The 27,683-nt window shown below is 34.5% G+C and overlaps 2 protein-coding genes across 2 annotated transcripts in view; one reads left to right on the forward strand and one right to left on the reverse strand.

Moving 5' to 3' along the window:
• Positions 1-16,460, forward strand: part of LOC123526918 (receptor-type tyrosine-protein phosphatase kappa-like) — a 36,947-nt gene extending 20,487 nt beyond the window's left edge. Inside the window, exons 8-28 of the mRNA XM_053522701.1 lie at positions 2,220-2,277; positions 2,793-3,224; positions 3,575-3,751; positions 4,114-4,225; positions 4,514-4,602; positions 5,033-5,244; positions 6,169-6,262; positions 6,710-6,774; positions 6,989-7,025; positions 8,539-8,642; positions 9,174-9,299; positions 9,552-9,700; positions 10,356-10,491; positions 11,112-11,240; positions 11,852-11,957; positions 12,165-12,241; positions 12,579-12,713; positions 13,321-13,449; positions 14,426-14,583; positions 14,783-14,918; positions 15,244-16,460. Coding sequence (XP_053378676.1) covers positions 2,220-2,277; positions 2,793-3,224; positions 3,575-3,751; positions 4,114-4,225; positions 4,514-4,602; positions 5,033-5,244; positions 6,169-6,262; positions 6,710-6,774; positions 6,989-7,025; positions 8,539-8,642; positions 9,174-9,299; positions 9,552-9,700; positions 10,356-10,491; positions 11,112-11,240; positions 11,852-11,957; positions 12,165-12,241; positions 12,579-12,713; positions 13,321-13,449; positions 14,426-14,583; positions 14,783-14,918; positions 15,244-15,321 — 2,739 coding nt within the window. The 3' untranslated portion in view covers positions 15,322-16,460. The remainder of the gene's footprint in view (positions 1-2,219; positions 2,278-2,792; positions 3,225-3,574; positions 3,752-4,113; positions 4,226-4,513; positions 4,603-5,032; positions 5,245-6,168; positions 6,263-6,709; positions 6,775-6,988; positions 7,026-8,538; positions 8,643-9,173; positions 9,300-9,551; positions 9,701-10,355; positions 10,492-11,111; positions 11,241-11,851; positions 11,958-12,164; positions 12,242-12,578; positions 12,714-13,320; positions 13,450-14,425; positions 14,584-14,782; positions 14,919-15,243) is intronic.
• A 9,270-nt stretch (positions 16,461-25,730) lies between these two features.
• On the reverse strand, positions 25,731-27,261 carry LOC128548233 (uncharacterized). Its single transcript, XM_053522702.1, has 2 exons — positions 26,905-27,261; positions 25,731-25,937 (listed from the first exon to the last, which is right to left on the reverse strand). Exons 1-2 carry the CDS (start codon positions 27,259-27,261, stop codon positions 25,731-25,733), a joined length of 564 nt encoding a protein of 187 aa, XP_053378677.1.
• Between the last annotated feature and the right edge of the window lie 422 nt (positions 27,262-27,683).

The raw sequence follows: 27,683 nt of genomic DNA on the forward strand, positions 1-27,683 counted from the left end.
TGTTACATCCAATTTTTAGGTGTATTTTGACCTATCTCTACCTGGTAAAGCGTTTCTTGTGGACTTACATTATATAGATTTTTTTAAAGATTAATTTCCCTTTGTTGTTACTATAAATAACTTACATGATAACATTTTTATAATCAGCCAAAAAAATTCAATATGAAAACAACTGCGAGTTTTTATATATGCACATTTTAATCCAAGAGTGTTGTTATAACATATTGTATATGTAGTACAATATTGTTTATACATCATTGACAGATATCAGTTCATTATGTTATACTGCAGTAGAGAAAATTAGGTGCCTTCCAGTAGGGGACTTTGTCTTGCATGGCAATACTTCATTCACTTGTTTTAAATGTTTTGAATCCATTTAATGTTGGAGCTGTAAAAAGATCGCAATATTAAATTTATCTTGCGACTGTTTGTGTAATTAAACGTTTAACCGATTTTAATTTCACAGTGGTATATTGGCAATTGACTCTTTCAAGTAGGCGCTCACTGTGTTCTTTTGCCATAGCTGTCTATATACTTATTGAAATCATGCCGATCTATGGTTTTATTTAGAGAGGACCGCGTGCTTTGATAGTAGCGAGTCCTATCTCTGCCTTTGTTTGTAACATATTTTGTAATTTATTTGACTAAAGAAATCTCTTTCTATATCTAGATATATTAAAAATATTTAACAACCATGAAGGTATTTTGTCCTTTATGTATTTACAGTGTGGCTGTATTTGTAACGGTAAAGCTATATGAACCGCGTATCTCCATAAATCATCTTTCCAATATTTAATGGACTCACATGACTTTACATCTTACACAATGCAGGATCATTCCAGAGGTCATGTATCTCGATTTGTAAAGCTTGATTACATACGTCAAGTCACCGTGTGAGAAACATACATCTTATTGGACTTTACCAATGGAAAACGTGAGTTGTGACATGACGCCCGAACGTCTGCTATTCCAATAGGCATCAATAGTTAATAACTTAAAACATATGCAAGAACGCTCAATTTAAACAATGCGAAGGAAAGATTAAAATAAACCTGTAAATTTTCGGAAAGAATAAAATGGTACGCGACACCACATCTGTATATTTCAGTCCCAGTTAAATTACGATTTCTTTCTTTAATTCAAATGCAAAACAAACTGTTTGATGAACATATTATTATTGGCATTTTAGATATAAGCATTGTGATGTCATGGTATGTGCACATAACTTATATAGCTATTAAATAAATTTGTTTGTTTTACATGTAGCATTAAACTAGTGTGCCCTAGAGAGCGCCAAATTTTACATTTGCATTTTTTCCCGCTCTTATAGAATGGTATACCCATATTATATTGACTCTTTTAGTCAAAAAAAAAAAATGTTCTTGTAACAATGAAAGTTTAGGAAGAGATTTCCTGGTTGAATAGTCGTTCGAATGAGAGTAATTTTGCTAAATTCAACTACTTGTCACAAAACGAACGCGTATTTATGAACATACCGGTATCAGTTAAGGATAATACATATTCTACAGTAGCTCTATTAAACAGACGGCACTGGAAAAAATAGGGTTTGTGCGAAACTACCTAGCTGAACTTATCAGGGATCTTAATACACGTAACACTTCAATAAAAAAGGTTACAATCAAAAACGTTAGAGAAATAGTCATTGTTATCTACTAAAGAATCATGGCACCTCATTAGAACACACAAGTAGTAATCTTTATTCTACGAGTTGTAAATGCGGCAATGAAGAATGATTAGGAATTACATCCATATATTTCTGAATGAATATTGATATCACTGACACCGATGTGACGGAAATTATGATCATACCTTGTTCAATTAAATGCGCCGCGCCATGAGAACACAAAAATATGGTGCCTTTGCGACCAGCATGGATCCAGACCAGCACTCATCCGCGCAGTCTTGTCATGATCCATGCTGTTCGCTTTCAAAGCCTATTGCAATTAGAGAAACCATTTGCGAACAGCAAGGATCCTGACCAGACTGCATGGATGCGCTGGCTGGTCTGGATCCATGCTGGTCGCAAGCGCACTATGTTGGTTTTCTCATGGAGCGGCTCAAATAGCTAATGTTCTGAAAGTCTCTATGCAAACAGAATAGTTCGCTACATCATGATGAAATGTGCACAACTATTAAGTTTTTCTTGAATAACAAAAGTGAAGCATTGTATTATGTATTATGTTTATTTTTATTTTCAGATATTGTTGATATGGGTGTGTAAATGGTTAATTGTCAACAATTCACAAGCAGCAGAAGGTAATTATTTCTTTCAGCAAAAAAAAGACAACATTAATTTTACTTGTACAGCTTGTACAGATGATATTTTTACATTTCTTTCTGTATGAAAAAGTAAGTTTTATGAAATGTATGTCAGTATTCATTTTCTTTGACTTGATAATAGTTTTTTTGTGTGTGACTTTTATTTGTTTTATGTAACCGATTTAAATGACATATTTGTAATAAATAGGTACAGGAGTCGTGTTTAATGTATGTCTGCGGTTTGCCTTTTGGTCTTTTATATTATGAATTATTGAAGTGTAGTCTATATGTTACATTCTTTAATTACCTGATTTCAGTAGTATATTTTTATAAATAGGTAAAGGAACACACCGCTCTTAATCTTACTTTGCATCACAAAAGTTAACAATTGAGACATGCTCACATTTGGATTTGAATAATAACATGTTAGTCGGGTCATCAGGAGAAATGTTGCATTCTGTAAATTTTTGATTTTCTATCAATACCTCTAAAATATTGATGTTGCATTTCAGACAGAGACATAGATTGCACAGTTAATTGTGCATGCTGTATAAATGAAAAGTGTGGTCCAAACAATTACTACCCAGAAGGTACTTGTTATGATGGCTGCATTGATGGGTATAGAGGTGTTCGGTGCTATCTAAAATGTCCTTACAATTGTACAAAATGTGAGCAAAAAGAGGAAACGACGTGCATTGAATGTTTTAATGGCTATTTTCCTGGCCCTAGTAGTGATTGTACAGCAAAATGTCAACCGGGTTGTGAAACATGTTCGTCAAACACTGGATGCACTAAATGTAAGGACGAATATTATAACGCCAATGATTCCACTGACTGCCGGTATCGTTATTGTCCACAAAATTGCGAATGCCAACAAAGTCACTGTGTGTCGTGTAAAGCAGGTTACTATGATGCCAGTACGTCATGTAGCGGAATGTGTCCAGGTAATTGTATGGCATGTTCATCACGGAACACTTGTGATGTATGTAGAGATGGTTATTTCAACGGGCATCGGTTTGACAACAACAACCTTCCCCTTTTAACAAATTGTACGCATGAATGTCGTGATAACTGTGAACAATGTTCATCGTATAATACATGCTTGCAATGCAAAACTGGTCGATTCGGATCAACCTGCCAAGAAGAATGTTCAGTTGGATGTGAAACAAGTGAATGCCAGATTAACTCCGGAAATTGTAACTGTTCTCCTAATTTTTCGGGAGATAAATGTGATCACTGTCAGACCGGAAGATATGGAACTCGGTGCGAAAAGCAATGTCCGCACAACTGTGTTAATCCTGTGACATTGAAACAGGAACCTGTGACTCTTGCAAAAATAACTTTTACGGTTTATTTTGTAACTTGTCCTGCAGCAGCCATTGTATTGACAACGTTTGTAACCAAGGGAACGGCAAATGCACGAGGGGTTGCAATGGAACAACTGATGATCCTGTATGTCCTCTACGTTCAGGTAAAATATTTTAATATTTAATTGATAGCTGTACATTAGGTATATATAAATCTTCCGTGTGTTTATGTGTTTCTTTTTGTTTTCTTTTTTTCCTTGTTTTGCTTTCAATTATCATTCAGAATTTTCATGTTTGTCATGAAATGCAATTAACATAACCATTTTACCTTAGATATATATCTGATAATTATAATTTCTTAAAAATAATCATGCTGCTGACAAAACCAATACACTATAACATATCCGAGTGAAATGACTGTCTGAATTTTAGTTATATATATTGCGCAAAACGGTTATATAGTATTACTGAATATTAAAACATGCGCATACTTTCGAACTATTTTTCATCTACATATTTATTACAGATGAAAGTCCGCCGGATCCAGTGAACATTACAGGTCCTGTTGTAGGGGGTATTGTCGGTCTAGTAGTTGCTACAGTTGTTGTCATTGCAGCTGTTTGGTTTTACAGGCGAAGGTATGTTAATACATTACCACAAATTTGCATAAATTTGAATATGCATATGAATGCATCCCGAATGCATGATGTCTATCAGTTTCTCAATAAAATAGGTACTAGTATTGAAAATAATCATAGGTATTCAAATTTTACTCACGTTCAGCAATGATAATAGTATCATCTGCGCAACCAATCATCCTTAACTGTCCGCTCACTCAATTTATAATGAGAAAATGAAAAATCATTCTTGAGCCTTGCCTTAAAATTCTCAAATACGCTATTTTCATAAGATGAATTTATATTTAGGGTGTCAAACAAAGAGACAGGCATTCCAGGAAATGCAGCATTAGGTGAATCTGCAAAAAATGAAGAACACACATATGGAAACATTACTGGTATGGGGATTTTGTTAATATCTTAAAAACTATTTCCTCAAGATGCATCTGACAAAAATAACTTTGAATATGAACCCATAATAAACAAAGGCCAACCAATAGCATCATGTTTCAAGCTACATGACTTGATGCTATTAAAGATAAAAGTTGCCTTTCTAGTAACCAAAATATGGCACCGACATGTTAAACAAAGCATTATGACCCTCTAAAAATCAGTTTAGTTAGATATGGCAGCATTTATTTCTACATAGTATACAGCGGTACGGAGACACAGATTTATAGTAATGTTTTCGTTGTTTTTGTATGTCAAATCGTTTCAGGATGATGGTCGAACTAATAGTTACATATTTCATTAATTAGGGCGAAAATTCTCTGAACAGTGTCAAGACCAAAAATGATATAATAGTTCAAAAATACAATGTACTTTCAGGGAAGGAAACTAAAAAGACACGTTCAGTGACCGATGCCTCAGCTGTAGTGGACATCGATGACGAGCAAATAAACGAGCAAGATGATGATTTAGCAGCCAAAACTGACAAGACGTATTACAACATGGAACAAAATAACCACAGAGTGAACGTGGACAATCTACTTACGTATGTTACTAAGGAACACGTTGATGCATTTGAAAACGAATTCAAGGTAAAATATAATTTTCTTCGTTTGAGGAAACTATTTCCGATCAGTAAATTCAGTGCCAATAAGGCAGCGCTGTAAAGAGCGAACAAATTTGCACAATAACTGTTGCGTTTGTTTTCTAAAGTCACTCCGCATTGCGTGGTAACCGACCAGTTTGCACAGAAAGCTTTACATAAAGAAGAAACTAAATATATAGAATATTATGTATATATCATACAACTAGTAGATTGCATTATGAACATTATTTTTGTATGATGATAAAAATGATGTATTATTTTAATGTCAATACATATCAGCTATTGCTTTATTCGGCCACCAGAGAGTTTCAGTTACACGTTACAAAACTGCATTTGAAACAAACGTTGCGTTGTGCTTTGCTTGCAGTTAGATGAGCAGTTGATTTAAAGGAAGATGATTTTTATATTTAAACCATTATTCAGGAAACACGGGAAGGCACCGCAGATATAACTCAGTAGTGAAACTTTAATGTTAAAGTATATGATGATTAAATAGAATAAGTAAAATAACTTTGGTTTTGATTATTAATTATGTTGAACAGCAGTAGTTAAAAGTTTGTTTTGTACAAATGTTCGAACGTTCATTATAACTCGCATTATTAACAAAGAACGTGTTTTATTTTCATTGCTTAATATAGAAATGCGATTAAAAATACGATTATATTTTATTCGTACTTTTATGAAAACTTCCTTGTATACTCATCCAAATGAATAATTTTGTAAATGGATTTTCTGTATGAATAAAATTTTGAATATGTCAAGAGTGGTAAATTGATTTGTTTGATAATATGATATTTAGTTTAAACAAAACTACTGGAGCGGAAGACATATTTAAATTTCTATACAGATCTGTTAATTTAACAATCTAATTGCATGCACGCACAAAATTATCAATTATTTATCATTTCAGAAACTAAATAGCGGTTTAGATTTAACAGAGAATTGCAGATTTGCTAGAAGGCCCGAAAATATAGCATTGAACAGGTATAATGGGATATACCCCTGTAAGTATTAAAGTATAAAAGTAACGTGATTTTTTTACTGCATAACAGCTATCCTTGAGAATAAATGCGCATTAGAGTGCAAATAAAAATGCAGTTATCACCAATGCAAGCTTTTAATGCATTCTATAAAACCAAAGGTATGCAGCCGACAGGTACATGATTTACCATTAAAGCCAAGACGTTCAGTACTTCCCAAAAACTGTGCATTTTCATCAATTACTAATGCGTACATTTCTATATGAGTATACATGTAGAAATTAGTAAAAGTGGAAGTTTCATTACAATAGTTTAATTTCTTACACTGGTAACTTTTACAGATATTCGTTGACGTTTAGAATATTCAAATTAGTCTAGCGCTAACTTATATTATTGCAGTGTAATTTTTACTCAAATTCATATTGTCGAAAACAATGCTGCAAAAAGATATTTAACACGTACTTATTCCAGATGACCATTCTAGAGTGACTATCCCTGGGCAACCGACTTTTTTCATCAATGCTTGTTACATCGATGTAAGTATATAAGCCGATAGCTGCACATTTCATCAAAACTGCTGGTATATAGATTCAGTTAAATTCAAAGGTCTTATTATATAATGAATAAAACTCCGTTCTACAATGTTATAGATGCGGCTACGTGTTTATACTTCAAAATAACTATTCGGTACAATATTTGGAATGTAAAATTATGTTTCATATTTACCGATATGTCTTTTTTTCTTTCTAGGGTTACAACAGAAGGAAAGCTTATATCGCCTCTTTAGGTAAATGTACTGTTCTAATCAATGCAGATTGTGACACTATTTCTTATTTCCGTTTTTTCTCTTTATACTTTATATAGCATCTGGAGTGTGTGCATGCGTGTGTTTGTGCATGTGTGCGTGCGTGTAGTGTAGTTGTAGTGCCATTTTACCATCACACACACACACACACACACACACGTTTATACTGAATTTATTTACGGATATATTTAAACACATGTTAAAGCACTTCTTCTGTAATAAAAGTTTAGTGTAGTTATCACTTCAGGTCTATTGACATAATTCAAAGCTCAACATGCACTCATACTTATCCACTGATCCAGTGTAAAGGGGGACATGAAAGGTGTGACACATTTCATTACCTCTCATGAATAGACTAAGTCTGTATGATACCGAGCATGCTATCATTTTGCTCGGTTGTGTCCAGTGCTTCTTAGGGATCGTCTAATATATTTTATTGAATATGCCGTGTGGCGGCTGTAAAAAGTCTCCCCGTACCTTCAGTCAAAGCTGTTATATTTCAATCTCTTCAGATTATGTTGTATTAGTGTACTGTTAAATTTTAGCTTTAACATTTCGACCTGAACATTTCGACCTGGGTGGTTCCAATATTATTATTATTATTATTATACCAGATTTATATAGCGCCCTTTTCATGATCAATTTCACGTTCAAAGGCGCTTTACATAGTTCAATGCAGCCACACAGGGCGCATAATTCATCCTCTACTAGTACAGACACAGAGCGATCTGACCAGAGGGACAGAGTGAGACAAAGCCCCCACGACAGAGAGATCAGAAATCAGATACAGGCTTGTCAGGCTAACTTAGCCTAGCTCGTTGCGAATAGACAGCCTGGTTCTTTAACGTGCCCAGTGTATAGCACTGATACACGCAAGGATTGCCTGGGTTGCTGACCAGTACACCTCTAGTTGGGTGGGAAACACTGAAAAGCGTTTCTGAAAATTCCCGAGTTGCTGCCGGGGATCGAACCCTCGACCTCAGGATTGGAAGGCCAGTGTGCAAACCACTGAGCTATCCGTCCACCGCATTAATACTCTCGCTTTAAAAGAAATCACCTCTTGGAAATGGTACCTGTTTTTTAATTTTGTCTTTTGGTGGTGTCTGTGATATGCAGGCTCCATAACCACAGATCCCCTTTCTTAATTCCAGTTTGTTTAGTTCTGCCTATTGTTTTCTCGTTTAGGGTTCAGCCTTTATTGCATCTAGGGACCATACGCCGCTTTTCATGGAATTGCACTATGTGCATCATTGAAGGTTTCATGTGCACCGCCGTATGAATAAATCTGTGGATGTCTCTAAAATACATTTTGTACTTACAACATGTGTAAATGTTGAGTTCTGCTCAATCCAAGGCTAGAGGGCGTGGACGGTAGCTTACACTTTCAATACCGTCCATGAACCGAGTCTGTAACATTTTCGTTTTTGTCGTGTTGGGCGGCCTTTGGTTTTCCACCTTTTTATTTTACTATATAATGAACTGTTTTTATATTTAGGCCCTACTGCAAAGACTACAGATACTTTCTCGACATTCTGGCTTATGGTTTGGAATGAGAAATCTGATATCATTGTGATGCTGACTAATCTCCGCGAAGCAACGGTAAATGATTTAAAAATATTGTTACATTAGGACTTAGCTTAATAAGGGAAATAACGACTTTTTTACAGTAAACTGTCTGTACGATTCATACATGACTTACTGATTAAACCGGTGCTAGGGAGCATGGGCAGTGTTGCATTTTCCATTACTGCTCATGAACAGACTCAATCAAACCGAGTCCCAATTTTCACTGTTTACCTTGTTCTCGGTGCTTCCGAGAGATCTACTTTCCAGATTTTATTCTTATAGATTTTGTTAAGACAGATTCCTAATTAGATGATTTAAGAGATTTACGGACTACTATTGAAGAATGTATAAAGATACGTATCATCCACAGGTCCTAATTTTAACTCTTCTTACTATATATATCAATAATCATTTGCCTTAAAAATGTTTGTTATATTATGCATTATTTTGTATTTGTAATTTACAGAGCCAAATAAGTAATAGAGGAAGTTTTACATACTATGAAATTTCATTAAGTTTGTGATGTAGCAATGGAAATAACTTTACATTTTACTCAATAAACAGGGCATGAAGTGTGAGAAGTACTGGCCAGAAACGGAAGCGGAAGAGTTGTATGGACAAGTTAATGTGAAATGTTTGAGTATAGAAAAATATGCTGAATACACAGTCAGAACTTTCACAGTTTCAAAGGTATTTTGAAACATGATTGATGGAACCCAATATTGTCCTCATATTAAATTACTAGAGAGTAAAGCTATGACATTTTTAGTTTTAAGGTTTGAAAAACACATTTAATTTACATCGTGACGTATATCAGCATCACGTAATTATTGATTACGAATCATGGCTTAACATTATCACATGATCACGTCTTCATGTCGCTTAAGAATATTACTTTATCGTTTATAATTAATTACTTTAGCATGATATATTTTGTGCAAGGGCAAAGAAGAGAGAAACGTGCTGCAGCTACATTACACGGCATGGCCTGATAAAGGTGTACCGCTAGAGGTTACAAGTCTTGTAGAATTCCGACAAAGGGTGAAGGCAGTCCCGGTCACCTTAGGTGGACCGGTTATAGTCCATTGCAGGTATTACCTTTTTGTAATTGTTTGGTCATTCGAATAGGTCATGTCAGTCTGAATTCTTCGCTTTCACCAAGAAAAGTTTATTTAACATTGTTATGTTTTTAACATTGTTAGGTACTGTGTGACATATATTTGGACACGTATAAATCTGGTAAGAAATAAAATAGACTTTAAAATATATATCTTTCGGAATGTTTTCTTCAGCTGCAATTTGTCCATATACATCTCTATGTTGTACAGAATATTGCCAAGCAACATAATATCTCTTAGAAATAGTCCTTGTTAAATATATGACAAGACAGAATTTTTTTCTAGAAACGTTTAACATGTTTTTCTCTGTAACAAACTCGGTGATGAAAATTTAATGTTACCGGGTATGCTTATTAATAAACGATAATGCGTTCGATATGATTCAGACAGAAGATAAAATCAGTTTCATCAACATTAAATGAATTAGTTATTTTCAATTGTTATTGCTAGTGTAGTCGAATGATGGAATAAATGAAGTGAATGTGACTAAAAAATTGATTAAAACCACCTGCTTTACGTATGTTACCGACTAATTGCACACAGTAAACGGATCATTTTGTAATATTACGTACGTACAGTAATTACGCGTATGAAAACCTTTAAATTTTATTTTCCATGATTTCAAAAGTGCTGGCGTAGGTAGAACTGGGACTTATATTGCTTTAGACCAGCTTACAGAGGAAGGCAAGTGTGAAGGATCTGTTGATGTATTCAACTGTGTGAACAGAATGAGGGAGCAAAGGGTCAATATGGTCCAGACAGCTGTAAGTATAAAGATAGATATAAATATGGTCCAGACCAATGTAATTTTAAATATGGCCTAAAACGCCCGCTGTAAGTATATATAATAGACAAACCGATGTAAGTGTTTGTTATGGATTGATGGGTATAGTGTAAGACTTTTCAGGATTATTTTATATATCTACCAACCCACTTTCAAGTATTTAAGAAGGAGCTAGATCTAATTCATTTTCCGTATCATTTACTTTCCTATGGATATCTTCTACGTATGAGAAGACATTACCTCAACAGAATTGTCTTCTTCTGCCATATACAGTACAATACAATATAAATGATGCAGCTATTACTAATGAACATGTAATTGATAAAAATGACATTTCTATTTCCGTTAGATGAACTGTTTAAACAAATGACATTTTTCCTTAAAATAGAGGCAGTATTTAAAGGGAAACAATTATGTATGGTTGACAAGTTTTTAATGTACCTTGATACATTTTGTGATTAGTATGGAAATTAACAGCTTTTTTATGCATGCATGATTTCTAGCATGAAATATTTAGATGTGTAATTTGTATGTTGTTAATTAACCTCGAATACGTCTCGAATACATATCTTCCGGTTGATTATATTTGTTAATTTATAGGAGCAGTATACATTTCTTCACAAATCGCTGGTACACTCACTTTCTTTCGGTTGCGAGGCACTGACAGCTGAGCAGATACAAAGAATTATGTACGAGACAGATGACAGGATGTTCACAAAGATTTATCAGGTAGTTAAAGGGAGACAATATATCGTAGTTAATGCCTTGTAATAATTGATCCAATGCAATCATTATTTTATCCAATCACAACTCAAACTATTAGACACTTTCTATTACCCGGAATGGATACACTGCATACTACAACTCTTATTCAAATTTATCAGAGTTTCGAATACTCTAACACAAAGTCACGGTTTTATTGATCAGAAGATTTCTGTGTAGTAGATTCATGTGTAGGAGATCTTTTCCATTCTTGTGGTTTGATTACTTTGAATATGTTTTTCATATATCCTATGCATACAGTGAAAATCTGTAAAAAGATCCTTTTGAAACAAACAAAAAATGCAACCAAGAAGAATTATGGCAGACTCGGTGTGACTGAGTCTGTTCATAAGGGATAATGAAATGTGCAACACCTCTCACGCCCCCTAGCACCGGCTTTAGCTGAAAAGCGGAACTCTATTACACATTTGTTGAATGGATTCCGTGATCCCAAAGAACCAGAAAATATAATAAAACTGAATCCAAGTACGGAAAAACAAAACATCAACTAAAGACACTTTAAAGAAAGCAGTCATATTATCATGTCATTAATAAATGTGTATTTTACTGTTTTGAAGACTTTACGACAGGAAGTTGACATCGAGAGCAAAGACGACATCGAAGCACGTGCAGAAAATAAAAAGAAATATAAGGATAAGAACCGACGGCATTCTGATATACCTGGTAATGTAATAGGTCATGTGAAAATAATAATTCATTTACAGTAAATCAGCGAATCGTTTGGTATGGAAATAGTTGATGCTTGATTAGGTTAAATATCAAGCTACTCTTGTTTTATGTAATTGAATCAAATTATATTTGCGAGACAATATATAAGCGATAAGAGTCAGTCTTATTTTTAACATAATTAATAATAATTTATATTTCAAGTTGACGGCAGTCGAGTACGTTTGTACCTTTCTAGGAAAGATGGACAGCATGACTACATCAACGCCGTCTTCATAAATGTAAGACAAACAGTATGTTTTTATACAAGTTTAGTGCCCTAACGATAAGCGAACATGACCGTCGACTTAGCTGAAAGGACTTTCTTACGTAAACTTTGTTTAGTTATCAGATATTGTTTCCAATTATAAGATATTTAATAGTCAAATACTATTGTTTTGGTTTTGAACGTAATTGAATAGAAAATGTTTGTCTTATACATTGTATATATATTCATTATAACAGCTAAACATTCAGCACTTCTAGGTGGCTGAGTTCTTCGAATGTGACTTTTATTGTTTTTACATTTCATATATATAATAACAAGTAACGAATAAAGAAAGTTTATTAAAATTACAGAGTTTCAAAATCAAGAACCTGTTTATTGCTGCTCAGTCCCCACTTCCACGGACTACTGAAGACTTTCTCAGTATGATTTATCAACAAAACAGTACATGTGTTGTTGCATTGGAGGAGCCACACTATAAAAGCAATGTAATAGATACAGCTTATGTTTCTGTTTATGTTGCTATTAGACATTTTGAATATTATTGTGATAGTATATGTTTCAGTTTGATACACTCCGGAGTTATATTTAAGTTTTGTTCTAGACCAAACAGTAGATGTAGATACCGTTTGACTATAAAATTGGCAACAATGGCAAATATTCGTATATATACACTAACTGAATGGCTTCCTATCCCTTCGGCGTTCAGTGTCACAGACGCCAGTTTATTTGACATTTAACAACTCTAAATAAAGACATTACAGAATAATCAAGTTTTGTTTAACTCACTGCGTCTAAATGACAAAGGGGCCTCCGTGGCTGACTGGTTAATGTTACCGACTTCGAATCACTTGCCACTCACCGATGAAGGCTCGAAACATCACTTGAGACGTAGATGTTTTTTATGAGAGAAAGTTATTCAGTTAGCTTGTGGAATGTCAGTGTTTCTACCAAAGTGCCCGCCCGAGCATTAAACAATGCTAAGATGAACGCATTGGGTCTTCATCTACGAACTAAAGCTGAAAAAGACGCCAGATATAGTATCCTTTAAGTATGCATTTTTTATTACAATGAATAAAATAAAACTGTTTTCAGGACGTTGGAAAATATCTTCCTGCTGATAATGAGACTTACACATTTGGACATTCTGTTGTTACAAGCTCAAAGTGTGAGACGAAATCACAGTATGTCTTGAAGAAATTGTCCATTCAACACGAATTGAAGGTAAGAGGTCAAACTGAAAGAAAAATAATTTAAAAGCAAAGCCGATCAAAAGATTAAAGATCAAACGTTGCTCAAATGTTTGTTGCTCTACAGCATTAGTATAAGCGAGCTCTGACGGCGCGTGCGCCGAAATCGGGAGATCGAAGATTCCAATATTGTCAAATGCAACATTGTATGGTACTGAATAGAGACTGTTTGGTGAGCCCTCAACTAGTTAAATAATTACCTGTCTGATGCCTAGCATCAATGTCTGTAGGTTCTCATAAACCAAACATTGCTGACCCTTTCAATAAGGATGATACTATATGATACACAAACACTACGTTTTACTTTTATATCAAAACTGGGCCGTAGTTTCAAACATTGTATACCACTGAACTATTAGTGTTACAGTAAACCTGAGTGTGGATTGCTCGTCATTTAAAATTTTTGCAGTTGGATATGTATTTCAACATGTTCAAACAGAAGTTGAAACTATAATAAAAATATGACAAAATCATTTTAAAGTTATCTTCTATCTTCTATTTCGGAATAGGGTAATTACAATGTAGACATGTTTATCTCAGATGTGCAGATGTATTCTGTAGGTCAAAATACCCTTTAAACCCTGATTCAAAGAAACATTAATTGTTGAAGTAAACGCTTTCAATTTATAGTTGTACATCATTTTCCCGTAAATAATATCTTGTTTTAAGATAATCGTATCAGAAATAAACGCCCTGGATGATGTCATGGAAGCCTTCAAGTGACTGTACCGTTGTTTTAGTTCGATTGTCTTTACGTCTTTTCATTTTAACTTGTAGCTAAATAAAACTCACAAAATTGCTAAACCACATTCATTAAACGTTTCTTTCCTTATTTCACTTGTTATTTTCAGTCACAGATTGACGTTGTATTTGCAAAATAAGAAATTAATTTAAAACAGACAATGCATATTTTATTACAACAAACTTGAATGTTCATATCTTGTTCACAGGGCGAGGAGAAAACAGTTTATCACTTCCAATACAACAACTGGGGAAATTCGGAGAAGGTCCCAGACAGCGCGGAAGAATTTGTCCACTTCATAAAAGAAATAGAAAAATACATAGGCCAACAAACTGAAGATACGCCTCATTTAGTAGTCCACTGCTTGTAAGATGTATTTATGTCTTCGTTTAATGTAAATTTATTTGCTACGACCATCCCTTTCACTTCTAAGACTTAAAAATAAATTTCTTGTAATTTCAAAAAAGCAGATTTATGTTTGTGACACTGTTTTTGCTATTGTTTAACATTAAGGTATAGTGAAGGACAGATGTAATATTATATTATATAAATATGTTTATTTAAGAAACGGCTACGAAAGAACTGGGCTATTTTGTGTCGTGTACAAATTGCTAGAGAAACTGGAGGCAGAGCGACAAGTCAGTGTTGTAAACACTGTGAGGAAAATCAGAACGCATCGAAAACAGTCTATTACATCTGTGGTAAGTACAACATTTAATAGTATGTCGCAAACTATGTGTGATTTGGCTTTAATGCTTACTTTCTTATATTTATGATTCAATAAATACATTTTCAGTGACATTCTAACTCGATTCTAATATTAATACCTAACTTTTATGCTGGTGTGGTAAACAGTACTGGAAGGGAATCAATGTACAATTGGCAATCATTAAATGCCTGATACATTGTTGTAGGTTAACATTAAATCAATTTGAAACAAATAAACGCGTGCGACAGTTTAGAGATATACTAAGATGTTATATTCATTTATATATTGGATTTATTTCATAATATATTTTATTTCAGGAACAACTCAAGTTTTGCTACCAGTGTGTTGCTGCCTATATGGAAATATACAACACCTACACAAACTTTGCTACATGAGAAATTATACAGCTCTTGCATAGGATTTTTCAGAAAGATTTAAACAAGAAACACTGAGTAGTAAATTAACAATAAACACTTGTGACACTTTATCAATTATTGTCTAATTACTTATTTCTAAATTATGCTGTACATAATTATTTGCTTACTACTGGTTTTAATCATCATCATCATCATCATAATCAACATCTTCAGTAATTTCCTCACTCTACAGTAGTGTATACCGTATACCATTTCTCTGTTTTGTACATGTTTTGCACAGGAAACGTTTTTTCCTAAAAATGAAATGATTTTGCTTTCAGTTTAATTATTTAACATTGAATGTGTATATCAAATACATCATTGAAATCATTATGCATTGAAAGTTGAGTTAATGAAAGTGAAAGGAGAACCCGTGTAACTGACCTATTTCTTGAAAGGTTGAAAATACTACTTAACCACACAACTAACTAGAATGTTTAAGAAAGATAAGCAAAATAAATTTTGATAAATAATAAATAAAATAAAAGTTAACAATATGTTAAGGCAGTAGAATGAGATAATTCCGTTCAGTTGCGAATTTATTTGAAGACTACCAAGATATAAAACACAATTATTCAAACAGGAAAACAATACAGGTTAAGAACCTTTTGCTTACTCTTATTCGAGGTGATAATATGTGTGTTATGAATTTTACCAACGTCTTGTTTTACGTACTGTGTAGCCGTCGTTAAATGTCGTCCTGTACATTTTTTTATTATTTCTGGTGTTTTAGGGGTTATTGAGTCCATTCAATGAACAGTATCTACATACCGGGGTTGGAGGCGTAATAGGTATTGCACATTTCATTTTCAAGAACAGGCTCAATCAAATAGTGTCTGATTTTACTTTGACGTGTTATCTCCTTTTTCCCCAGACTATATATTATTATTATCAAATATGTCCATAAAACAAAGAGTTTGCAAAACTAGACTTCAAACAAAACTCGTCTGAAAATGTATCATAAGATTGTGTGGTTTGTAAAACGCATGGTATTGTAATTTTCAATATTATTTATTTATTAGGCATTGATATTATCACGCATTAAGGATATTATTATGCAATGCATTGTAAACCTTCTCCGCACATTAACTTCAGTTGCATATAGATTTTTTTTGATGCACACTCACGGCTACTAAACGCTAGCGCCATCACCAAATTGTGGTGATAAGGAAAAGAGCTATTGACATTTCCGTGGTGCAGCTATCGCCCGTTTCTACTTGTAAACACGTGAGTAAAATTTATATTTTATCTTATATTTTTATTGATAGAACTTTTTTCGAAAATCGGAGAATGTAGTTCCGTGTAACAACACTTTTACTAGAGGTTGGCTGTAACTTCATTAAAATATTATGCAAATTGTGGTGCCAGGAACTTTTCTCCCGAATTTGACAGTGGCATATTTTCATATCGGCTAGTATTCGAACACCATTTCGATGATAAGACACATTGTAAAAACTTACCTGCGCATGCAAATCGTGTAGAACTGAATAACACGTATTCCCATACACCAAAGAATTACGAAAAACACAGTAAAAAGTTACAACACGACTATTTTTGAAAATGGTGGCGCTATCACCCAAGTGGTGGCGCTATACATTAGTGGTGGCGCTGTTGTATATGATTAGTAGCTGATATATTCAATTTTGAAATATGAAAATGTCTGACTGCAAGCCACGGAAATTTCTATAATAATTAATGTTATCAACCTATCCCACACTACACCCAAATTACGTTACTCAACAAAATACATGTAGTAACCTGTACATGATCGCAAAATAATCTACATGTATATGGATTCAGATTTTGCATCTAAGCTGTATTGATTAATCATATTTAATCGATTGGAATTGAAAATGTACTGTACTTTTCAGAAAAAAAATGTGAAAGTAGGGTCTTTTGTTTACAATGCATGCAAACGACGTAAAAATACAAAGGCAAGTAACTTTCAGAATCTTAATATAACAAATAAATTCTACACAAATCTTTGTTTGAAATAAAAGTATTGCTACTATTTTTCATGACCTGAATATAAAGTACACTTACGTTTGTATTTAGGTAGAATATTTAAAGGTTAGAAACAATTCTACATTAACATTTTAAACAAAGGAAATTTACTTTGACTACAAGAGTCCCAAGGGTCTGTGGGTATTTTGTTCTTTTTTCTTGGATAGAGAATGTTTCATAAAGTTAAATAAACTATGATCTTGTTTTTCTTTCTTTAATAACATGATCCCTTGCAGGAATATTATCAATTTATCAGTTAGAGAATGTTGGTGTTTGTTTTGTTCCGGATGCGCCAGTAGTTCGTATTACTGAATGCCGTAACAGCGCCACCACTACTGTATAGCGCCATCACTAGAGATATAGCGCCACCACTTTTAAAAATCCTGGAATATTTCTTCTAACCCGAGATTCTATTATTCATGGTGTGTGCCTATATAGTTATTTATCATTTCTACACCATTTGCATGCGCAGGTATGTTCTTACAGTGTGTCCATTAATCGTAATGGTGTTCGAATACTGGCCGATATGAAAATGTGCCACTGTCAGATTCGGAAGAAAAGCTCCTGACACCACAATTTGCATATTATTTTAATGAAATCACAGCGAACCGCTAGTTAAAGTGTTGTTACACGGAACTACATTCTCCGATTTTTGAAAAAAGTTCTATCAATAAAAATATAAGATGAAATATAAATTTTACTCACGTGTTTACATTTTTAAACGGCCGATAGCTGCACCACGGAAATGTCGATAGCCCTTTTCCTTATCACCACAATTTGGTGGTGGCGCTAGCGTTTAGTAGCCGTGACACTGTCTTGCCATATATCATGTATTGTATATCCTCATGGGCCATTTGGCCTAATGGAATATTGAAAACAAACTATCGAACTATTATTATAAACAACAGGAACGATACTCATTCCAAGTGATTCTAAATTTTTGTTCTTATCACTACTACAAAAGCAGGCTTTTTATGTTTTCATGTATATGTTTCTTATGTTAGCTTTGCTTATATGTAAAAAGGTTTTGTAATAAAGTGGTTATTTCTGTCATCATTCAGGGTTCTAGCCAGGATTTTCTGAAGGCATGTTGCAGAAGGATATTTTATGACGAGCAAAGGGGTGGGTGCGGGAGGGGTGTCCCCTCCTGAATGGGGGCGGGGTATGGGGGGTCACCCCAGAAAATTTTGTGTTACTACAACTCTTTTTGGTGCATTCTGGTGCATTTCAGAGTGAAAAACATAGTGGTATTTTCAGTGATTAATAAGCATCATTTACATGTACAACAAGAAAAGATATTAGGTGATAAAAATCCTATGGAGTTATTTGCTGAATGACAATTAAAAGTTCATCAATTTTAAGTTGCTAAAAATGTTCATTTACTATTTATTGTACATAAAACAACACAATTTTAGCACTGCACACAGATCTATTTGTATTTTAAAGTTTATGTCTTCTATAATTTCTGCGGAGTTTATTTGCTGAAAACTTATCTATTTTAAGTTTTTGAAAATGTCAACTGTTTGTTGTACATACATGTAAAACAACACAATCTGAGACTGTCATCCAGGGAAACGCTGGTTTCCATTTTGGACCAATGGCCATTTGGCGTGGCTGGGAGGGATTCTGAAATTGTGACCGGGCCTCCGTGGCCGAGTGGTTAAGGTCGCTGGCTTCAAATCACTTGCCCCTCATCGATGTGGGTTCGAGCCTCACTCGGGGCGTTGAATTCTTCATGTGAGGTAGCCATCCAGCTGGCTTACGGAAGATCGGTGGTTCTACCAAAGTGTCCGTTCGTGTTGAAATAATGCACGAAGGGTATTTCAAACTTTCTCTACAAGTTCTATTTTGAAAGTGACGACAGAAAACATTAATTCTTGCATTGTCTTTTCGATATTCCGCCGAGAAAACACATTTCATACATGTGAAAAACATTAATATTACGGCGATAATTGTTCAAAAGTATTTTACCGTGTTGCACAATTTTTGACTTAATTCCTTACATTGTCTTTCCTTGATTGCGAAAAACATTCGGACGATAATTGTTGAATCATCTGTCATTATATCTAATGACATGTATAATCTTAAAACTTGCGAAAACAGTCACTTTCATGTACACATCACAAGATGCCGCCTGTCAAAGGATTTAAAGGCGGAGCTACGATGAAATTTACGTCACACGTTCCACATATAGGAAGCTGTCATTGGTTTATCGGTTATCATAACTCGCATCGCTTTACCTAAACTATCGGGTAGCACGTGGAAGCTTTTCGAATACACTATCGGATTAATCGGGGTGTTTATTGGGATGATTTTATGACATGTCGCTTCGGCAATTAAGGGATGACGAGGGAAATAAGGGATGTCGAATATACAACTCAAAGTCTGAAGGCATGTCGCACGCGACAGGCGATAATAACCTGGCGAGAACCCTGAATTCATAAAAGTATATATCCAGATACTCGTTGTTATGATTGCATTAAATCGAAGGAAAGCAACCCAGCTTACATGAAGAATATGGATGTTACAACCCAGTTGCCAGTAACATCCGGCGTGTGGATACCATGATTTAAAGGTTGAAAGCCGTCATGTGATTCAGACTGTGTGTCATTTATATAACGTAAGACCGAACACCTTACAAAAAATAGTAAAAATAATAAAGTGCATTATCTTATGTAACATTAAGGAATGTTAAAGATGAAGTTTATGCTACATGTTCAAATAGAGCAGCTCGAATATCACGTAAATAATATATAATCAGTGAACAAAGCTTTCTGGCTAAGATTAAATCCTTCAGGTGGTTAAATTCGGTGTAAGATTAATTGTTCATTTCATTCTTTCCTTCCTCAAAGTAAAAATTCTAATTTTGGGAGGCAAGATAACCGCCTCTACTTAGCAATGAGCAGTTTTACCATGGAAACCGCGTTTCAAGCTATTTCGACATGTTTTTTGTAAATATTTACATAAGTATATCCATACTCCTGTATATGTACAAAAATCTACGGAACGCGGCTCCCGCCTAACATTTTATGTTTAAGAAGAACGATTTATTTGACAACATTGGTAGTAGTTCAGACTCATAATTCTCTTTCGAAAATAAAAAAAAAGACGACGACTGGCAAATTCAAAAATGAGACTGCCGGTGTTCAGTTGTAGGATTAAGAAGTAAAATGTACACATATTTATTAGAAAATGAAGTAAACGTTAAAACATGTAATAGTATTATAAAGTCAGTGATAAAGAAAACAACAGTGCATGAAAAATACAAAGACACCTTGTTAACTCATTCTGCCCTAAAGCGTTATCTCCACTTCTACTCCGCTGATATTTATCTGTCGGCCACCTGGGAGGCTGATAAGCCGATCTACCCTGAATACCTAGAGATGTTTTGAGAGATAACATTGATTTTGTAGTTTTTTGCTTGGGCTATTGTTGTTAATTAGTGAGATATGACATCAAATATGTGTTAATAGGTATGGAATTTGCACTTTGTAAGTAAATCGAAGTAGCTACGCAACAAAGATAATTTCATGCAGATGTGTAATACATTCATTTCAACAGACTGTTGAATAGACACAAAACATCAGATTTTGTTTAGGCTTAACAACATTTATAAAATGCTAAATTTTATCATGCACGGACTTAAACAACAAATAAGAACAATTCTTAAAATATTTTTAAATATATACGATTGTCATTTTCTAACACTGATTTTACTCAGTTATACGCATCCAGACAATTAAAACGCATCAAAATAAAGTTATTTCTCATAAAAAATAGTGTATTTATCTAATATGAAGATGTAATTAAATGAAAATAGATTAATATTTTAATTTATTTACTTATCTTTTTTTTTTGTTTCGATCATATAAAGAATCATCCGTAATATTCAGGCTTTCGAGAAATCACAAATTATAACTCGAACGACGCCCGGTTTTACAGCTTTCTTCAACGAAAGCATTTATTTTTCCACAACATCCGGTTTTATTTATGTTTTAAAATGTTACGCAACAAAAAATTTCATTGGTCCAATTTATTAGAAAGAACATTAAGATTTCATTTAAGACCAATGAAATGCGACGACTGAAAGCGTCACGCGGAATTCAGAGCTATTACTGTAAAGACGCATGTACGCGGCGTGCGGTTTCCAGATGTAGGTAACAACACCGCCTAGAAGCGGCACGCGGTATTCAGATAAGAATCGACCGACGCAAAAATGCGTCGTGCGTAAAGAATGAGTTAAATAAAAGTCAACATCATCTTTAAAGTTATTCGTTTTTATCATCATGATATTTTGGATAAATTGCTTTGTCATGTTATGATGATAGAAGATTTCGATGGCTCAACGCGAAACTAGTCTATCTGCTTCTATCTCTAAATATACTTAGACTAGTTTCGCGTAGAGCCCTCGACTTATTCTCGGCAACAATTGTAATACTTATGCATATGGTCCCAAATAAAGTCTCTGAAAGTCTTAAAGGCCTAGATTCACTACTATATAAGTGTCCCCCCACCCCCCAAATCCAATATACAACTCCCATCTTATCTGCTGCTTATCAGCGATTATGTAACTGTAACTAATTAGAGGGCAATTAGCACAGCAGGGACACCAACTAGACCATGAAGATGTGTGCAGTGGAGTTGAAAGAAATTAATTTTTCTTCAGTGAATGTGGAATGATAATAATATTAATTATTATTTTGATATTATATTGATGATAATAACTATTACTTTAATGTTATAATAATGATGATAATAATAATAAAAAAATAATCATAATCATAATTATTATTATTATTGTTACATTACATATAGGATGATTAAAGATACAGTAATAATACTGAAAATAATACTGATAATAAAACACAAGTATACTGAAAACTTCATGAGTTCTTTGTGCTGACAAACAATATTTTTTCTAACTGGAAACTGGGTTTCTTTTATTCATGTAATCTACATTATTTGAACTTAAACTTATTGTGTTCCATCTATACTGAATTTTCATTTTCAGTATACGTTGCAAAAAGTGATTTTTTTCATGCTTTGCTTTGTAACTTCGAAATGCACATACTGTTTTTAGTTTTAGACAAATGTTATTTACAGTATTCTGTAAGCTTTAGATGAGTGAAAGTCACATTTTTCTGAAATATCACAACTTTGAAAAAATAAAGACTTGCATATTTCTTTAAGTAAGTTTATCGTGTTTGATCAACACATATTTTTCTTTACATAGAAATGCCAAAATAAAAACTAGTATAGCTTTAAAAGTTATCAATTATATATCAATTTAAAATAAATAATATTGTTTCCCCTTCACACTAATTGATACACTTGTAAGGTAGACTGACTCTCCAATATACACTGACCCTTGTTTATTGGAACCATACTGTGATGGTCATTAGCCCCCAACTGTGCTGGTGAAGACAGAAATCCCTTGGCTCACTGCCAAAATCTAGGCCTTTAAGCTCGTCATGAGTACTGCGAACCATAAATAGTTATAAAATATCTTTTACATTTACGCCATCTATATAAATCGCATCATTTATTTTGAATTTATCAGCATAGTTAATTGAAATGGATTCATTTCGTCCGTTATGTTCAGCCTTATAGCTTTGGGGCATTTCTGATATTTATGCTCATTTATGTTATATGTCATTAAATATCTTAATTTTTTGTCGTATTTTTATGTATTTGTAAAACGCCATTGAATATGTTTTCCGTAAAAATAGGCGTTTAATCAAATAGAACAGTTTCAGTTTCAGTTTCAGAACTTTGAATCTTCCATATCAAAGCATCTGAGGCGTTAAACAGTAAATTTGTATTTTAATAAAATGAAATGTTTATAACATAATTATGAATATTATACCATAGTATATTTTGTATTCTGATATACGGAAAATGGTACTCTGGCTATCCACCACATTTACTTTTATAACCCCTACAGCCACAGAAGACGATGCTCATCCACCATCTCTCAGGGCACAACTCCATAGTCGACGCGACTGACGGATGCCATAAAAATGGTATTCGATCCACAAATAAATGATATTTCGATATCTGGTGACCCATTTTTATGGTATCATTCAAAAGAGTTATGTCTGCTGAACAATAATTAGTAAAACAGATGACCACAAATAATATGCACGAATAACTATTGTCATGTTTTGTGACTGCGGACTAGATTTCTGTTGAGGTATCATTGAAAACTAAAAAGTAAAAAAAAGAACATAACACATTTTTGTCATGTAATTTATATTTTCTTTTTCAGTAGACAATAGACTGCAAATATTGAAACCAGTGTATACAAATGTGTAGTTCAATCCGGGCGCGTCTATAAAGCAGCATCGAAACTAATCTTATTGGGTTAGTGGACATGCTGTGACATGCGCGTGTTCGTTTGTACTGCTAGGCGCTTTTGTGACAGGAAAGGCCGTACCGGCAACAGTAACCATCAGAACAAATCAACACCCTTTACAATATTTACAAATTTATTTACAAAAGATGATTATTAACAATGAATAGATATGAAAAGAAAAAAAAACTGATTATAAGAAAGAAAAAAAAAAAAAAGAAAGTTCAGTATTTCTAGATACAAAAGTTCTTAAATTCCATTCTAATCTGACGTGACACAGTTCTTTAATTCAATTGTGAACTTTAAGTAGCACAAACAAAACAGATTTCTAAATTCAGTCCCTTTAAACCGTGAATACGTTGATTCCGTGTTGGCTCCCTATGGTGGTAGGTGATTGCATCCCTGAGCTGACTTCAGAGGATAACAAAAATCATCGTCTTTGCGGTTTACGGCACAACCATGGGACGAAAGCTCTGCGCTGGGAATATCACATCCAGGCGAGTGAAGACAAGTGAACCTCGGGCATTGTACTTCCGGGTTATGACATCACCAGGAAAATCGTCTGGCGGAAGAAGCTAAAATATATAACATATAGTAAGCACCATAGCAAAACAAATAAGTCAGGGCATAAAACTGCTCCTTTGGGTACACCATACCTCCGTAGGCTCCCATAAATAATACGTGCTACTTATACAAAACATATGTGCTACTAAGTTCATACGTCACATGATTAAAATACGTCACTTATTACTTCCATTATTACAAAAATTACTTACTTAAAAGACTAAAGTTAAAGTATGAGAAAAATATGAAAAGTATATGATGAAACATTATAGATACGGACATGATAAACTGCAGCCATTATTTACAACTACAAATTAACAAAATTCAATGTAAATCAAACGTTATATGAGAGTTGGCATCCATATAATATCTAATGCCATACACTACAACGGACATTAATTAGATGTGCTATAGACTGGCACACAATTACAAATTACAATAATATATTACAAACATGGCACTAGACTTGCCATATAGATTTATACATAACAATACAATGCAGTAATGGCGTTCCATAATAACGAAATGTTTGACATAAGTTTTTGAAACAAAGTACTTTATAAATATCATGTTACAAATTTCAGTACAAATTTTACATCTTATATAAATGAAACATTTTAGATTCCTCTTTCGAAATAATTTACAAAAGTCTGAAAAATTTAATAAATCATCCTAACATACCGAAACTAGCAAAAATCACATGCCGAAAAGTAAATGTTACAGAATTCTGTAGAATGAACAAAAATTTACCAAATAAAAATCGTAATGCAAAAATCATACAAAAATCTAACAAATAAATTTCTTACCTCGATCGAGCATAAATTTCTAGCAAGAAAATAATTCAGACATAGATTCGTCTATAAAGTCGTAAGGTGGTGTGCGCAAGGCATAACTAGTCCAGTCTATTTAAAGGATAATGTCCCGCCAAATACTAAATTTCATGGGATTCACGGCTAAGCCGTGAGCTATGACTATTGTCATTTTCACGGGATTCACGATATAGCCGGGAAATCTAACTACTTTGGCGCGAATTTAAATTGACAATTTGAGGCCCATTATAGTGGTTTTGGGGATAAAAAAATATATTACTGAAGTTTATAAAATATCAACTTTCTTATTACTGAACAGAATTTAATGAAATTTACATGGAAATTTATGTTATGAAATACAGAAAAATATAAGAGGTATTTCATGCGTGAAATCTGACATTTACCTCAATAACTCAAAAATTTACAAAAAGATGATGCAATACCTGCATTTACAATACATATAAAATAAGGCCCGTATGTCAATTTGTGACAGCTTTGCCGTAATTGGTTTGGTATATGTGGTGGTTATTTAGTTCGTATAAATTCTCTCTACTATATAATAATCTATGATGCGAACTTGTATCCTAGCGGATCTCACTTATGGAAAAGTCAATAGTTCGAAATTTAATTATCCCTTAATGCGAACTTTCTCTATATATTCAAAATATTCGTCGACTATGGAGTTGTGCCATGAGAGATGGTGGATAAGCATCGTCTTCTGTAGCTGTAGAGTCCAATTCTAGATGTACATGCTCTTTGACAGTCCTGGCATGTGTAGACTGATGCTTGTGGTATGTTGTCGTGTCGGTGGCTGTTTTTTCTCCTGGCTCACCTGTCATCACTTGCCTTCCTATAGAGTTCTGTCTCTATGCTTTAGACCAAGGTTCACTTGTTGTCTCCGCTGAGTCCTGAAACTGGCGATCTCTTCCCAAAATTCGGTATCCATATAGCAGGCCTTCATATCACGCTTACACACGTCCTTGAATCTAAGCTGTGGACGACCTCTATTTCTTGCCCCTGTGGTAAGCTCGCCATAAAGAAGATCCTTTGGGATCCGTCCATCCTCCATGCTGCGAACATGACCTAGCAAACGAAAACTGCGCTGGTGTAGGAGTGTGTACAAGGCTGGGAGGCCAGCTCTTGTAAAGACTTCGTTGTTTGAAACTTTGTCCTGCCAATGGAGTCTAAGGATTCTGCGCATGCACCTGAGATGACATGGAAAAATTGTAGCTTTCTTTCTTGGGAGGCGTAAGTTGCCCTAGATTCGCTGTCGTAAAAAAGAGTTCTCAGGACTCAGGCTTTGTATACAATCATTTTGCTTTTAGCTGTGACATGTTTATTTTCCCAAACTCTCTTTGTGAGCTTGGCTAGTGTTGTCGATGCCTTACCGATACATTTGGTGAGTTTCACTTCTAACGATTGTCTGATGCAGTGGAGCCTAGGCATTATGGGAAGTGATGTTAGACTTCCATAACCTCAGAGGCTCCATAACCTCAGATCCCCTTTCTTAATTCCAGTTTGTTTAGTTCTGCTCATTGTTTTCTCGTTTAGGAGCTACCCATTATTTTAACTACCGTCCATGAACAGGCTCAATCAAACCGAGCCTGCAACATTTTCGTTTTTGTTGTGTTGAACGACCTGTGGAGTTTCCACTTTTTCTATTTTATTCCAGGTTGCTCCCTTTGACTTCCAGCTTCAAGAGGAGAGCGAAGAATATCCCAAAAAGGGTAGGGGCCAACACACAGCCTTGTTTGACTCCGCTCTTAATTCCAAATTCAGTAAACATATCACCATCGAACCGCACGGTGCTCATCATGCCGTCATGAAACTTACAATGCTGAGAAGCTTTGGTGGACAGCCAATTTTGCGTAGCATCTTGAAGAGACCGTCCCTGCTTACGAGCTCGAACGCCTTTGTTAGGTCGATGAATGCTATATAGAGAGGCTGGTTCTGTTCTCTGCACTTTTCTTGTAATTGACGGAGAGAGAAGATCATATCAGCTGTTGATCTCTTTGAACGGAAGCATTGTGATTCCGGGTAGATTTTGTGAGCAAGCCTCTGTTGTCGATGCAGAACAATGTGTGCAAACAGCTTTCCTACAATGCTGAGAAAGGAGATGCCGCGAAAATTGTTGCAGTCATTGCGATCGCTTTTGTTCTGGTAAAGGGTGACGATGTTTGCCACCTGCATGTCTTGGAGTACTTTCTGTCCAGCATTGAACAAAGACCTTGTGAAGGGGTTCTAGCAGACCTTCTTTCCCGCTCTTGATCAAATACAGTCTTTGCCAGGTGCCTTCCCTGATGGCAGTTTGTCAATTTCTTTGGACAGCTCTTCGATGGCAGGTTCCTCGTCTAGTTCTGGCATAGGATGCAGCTGTTCAATGGCATCCAGAGCTGACTGGTGAACTTTATTTTCAGTTGAGTCTAGCTCTGAGTAATGTTGTACCCCCATTTCAAGTTGTTTGGCCTTGTCAGTTATAACTCCTGTCTTTGATTTTAGTAGAGCAATTTTCTTTGTACTGGTGCCTACTGCTTTCTTAATGCCATCACACATACCTATGGGTTTGCCTGTATCTGCAGCCTGTTGAATAGTTTGGCAGAGGTCAGTCCAGT

This window comes from Mercenaria mercenaria, chromosome 14 (assembly GCF_021730395.1).
Source record: "Mercenaria mercenaria strain notata chromosome 14, MADL_Memer_1, whole genome shotgun sequence".
NCBI classification, from domain to species: domain Eukaryota; kingdom Metazoa; phylum Mollusca; class Bivalvia; order Venerida; family Veneridae; genus Mercenaria; species Mercenaria mercenaria.

Coding starts and splice junctions, on each gene's coding strand:
- LOC128548233 (XM_053522702.1), bottom strand. CDS start 27,261: ATGCAGGTGGCAAACATCGTCACCCTTTACCAGAACAAAAGCGATCGC. Junction 25,938..26,904: donor CACCAAAGCTTCTCAGCATT/GTAAGTTTCATG, acceptor TCTAAAGCATAG/AGACAGAACTCTATAGGAAG.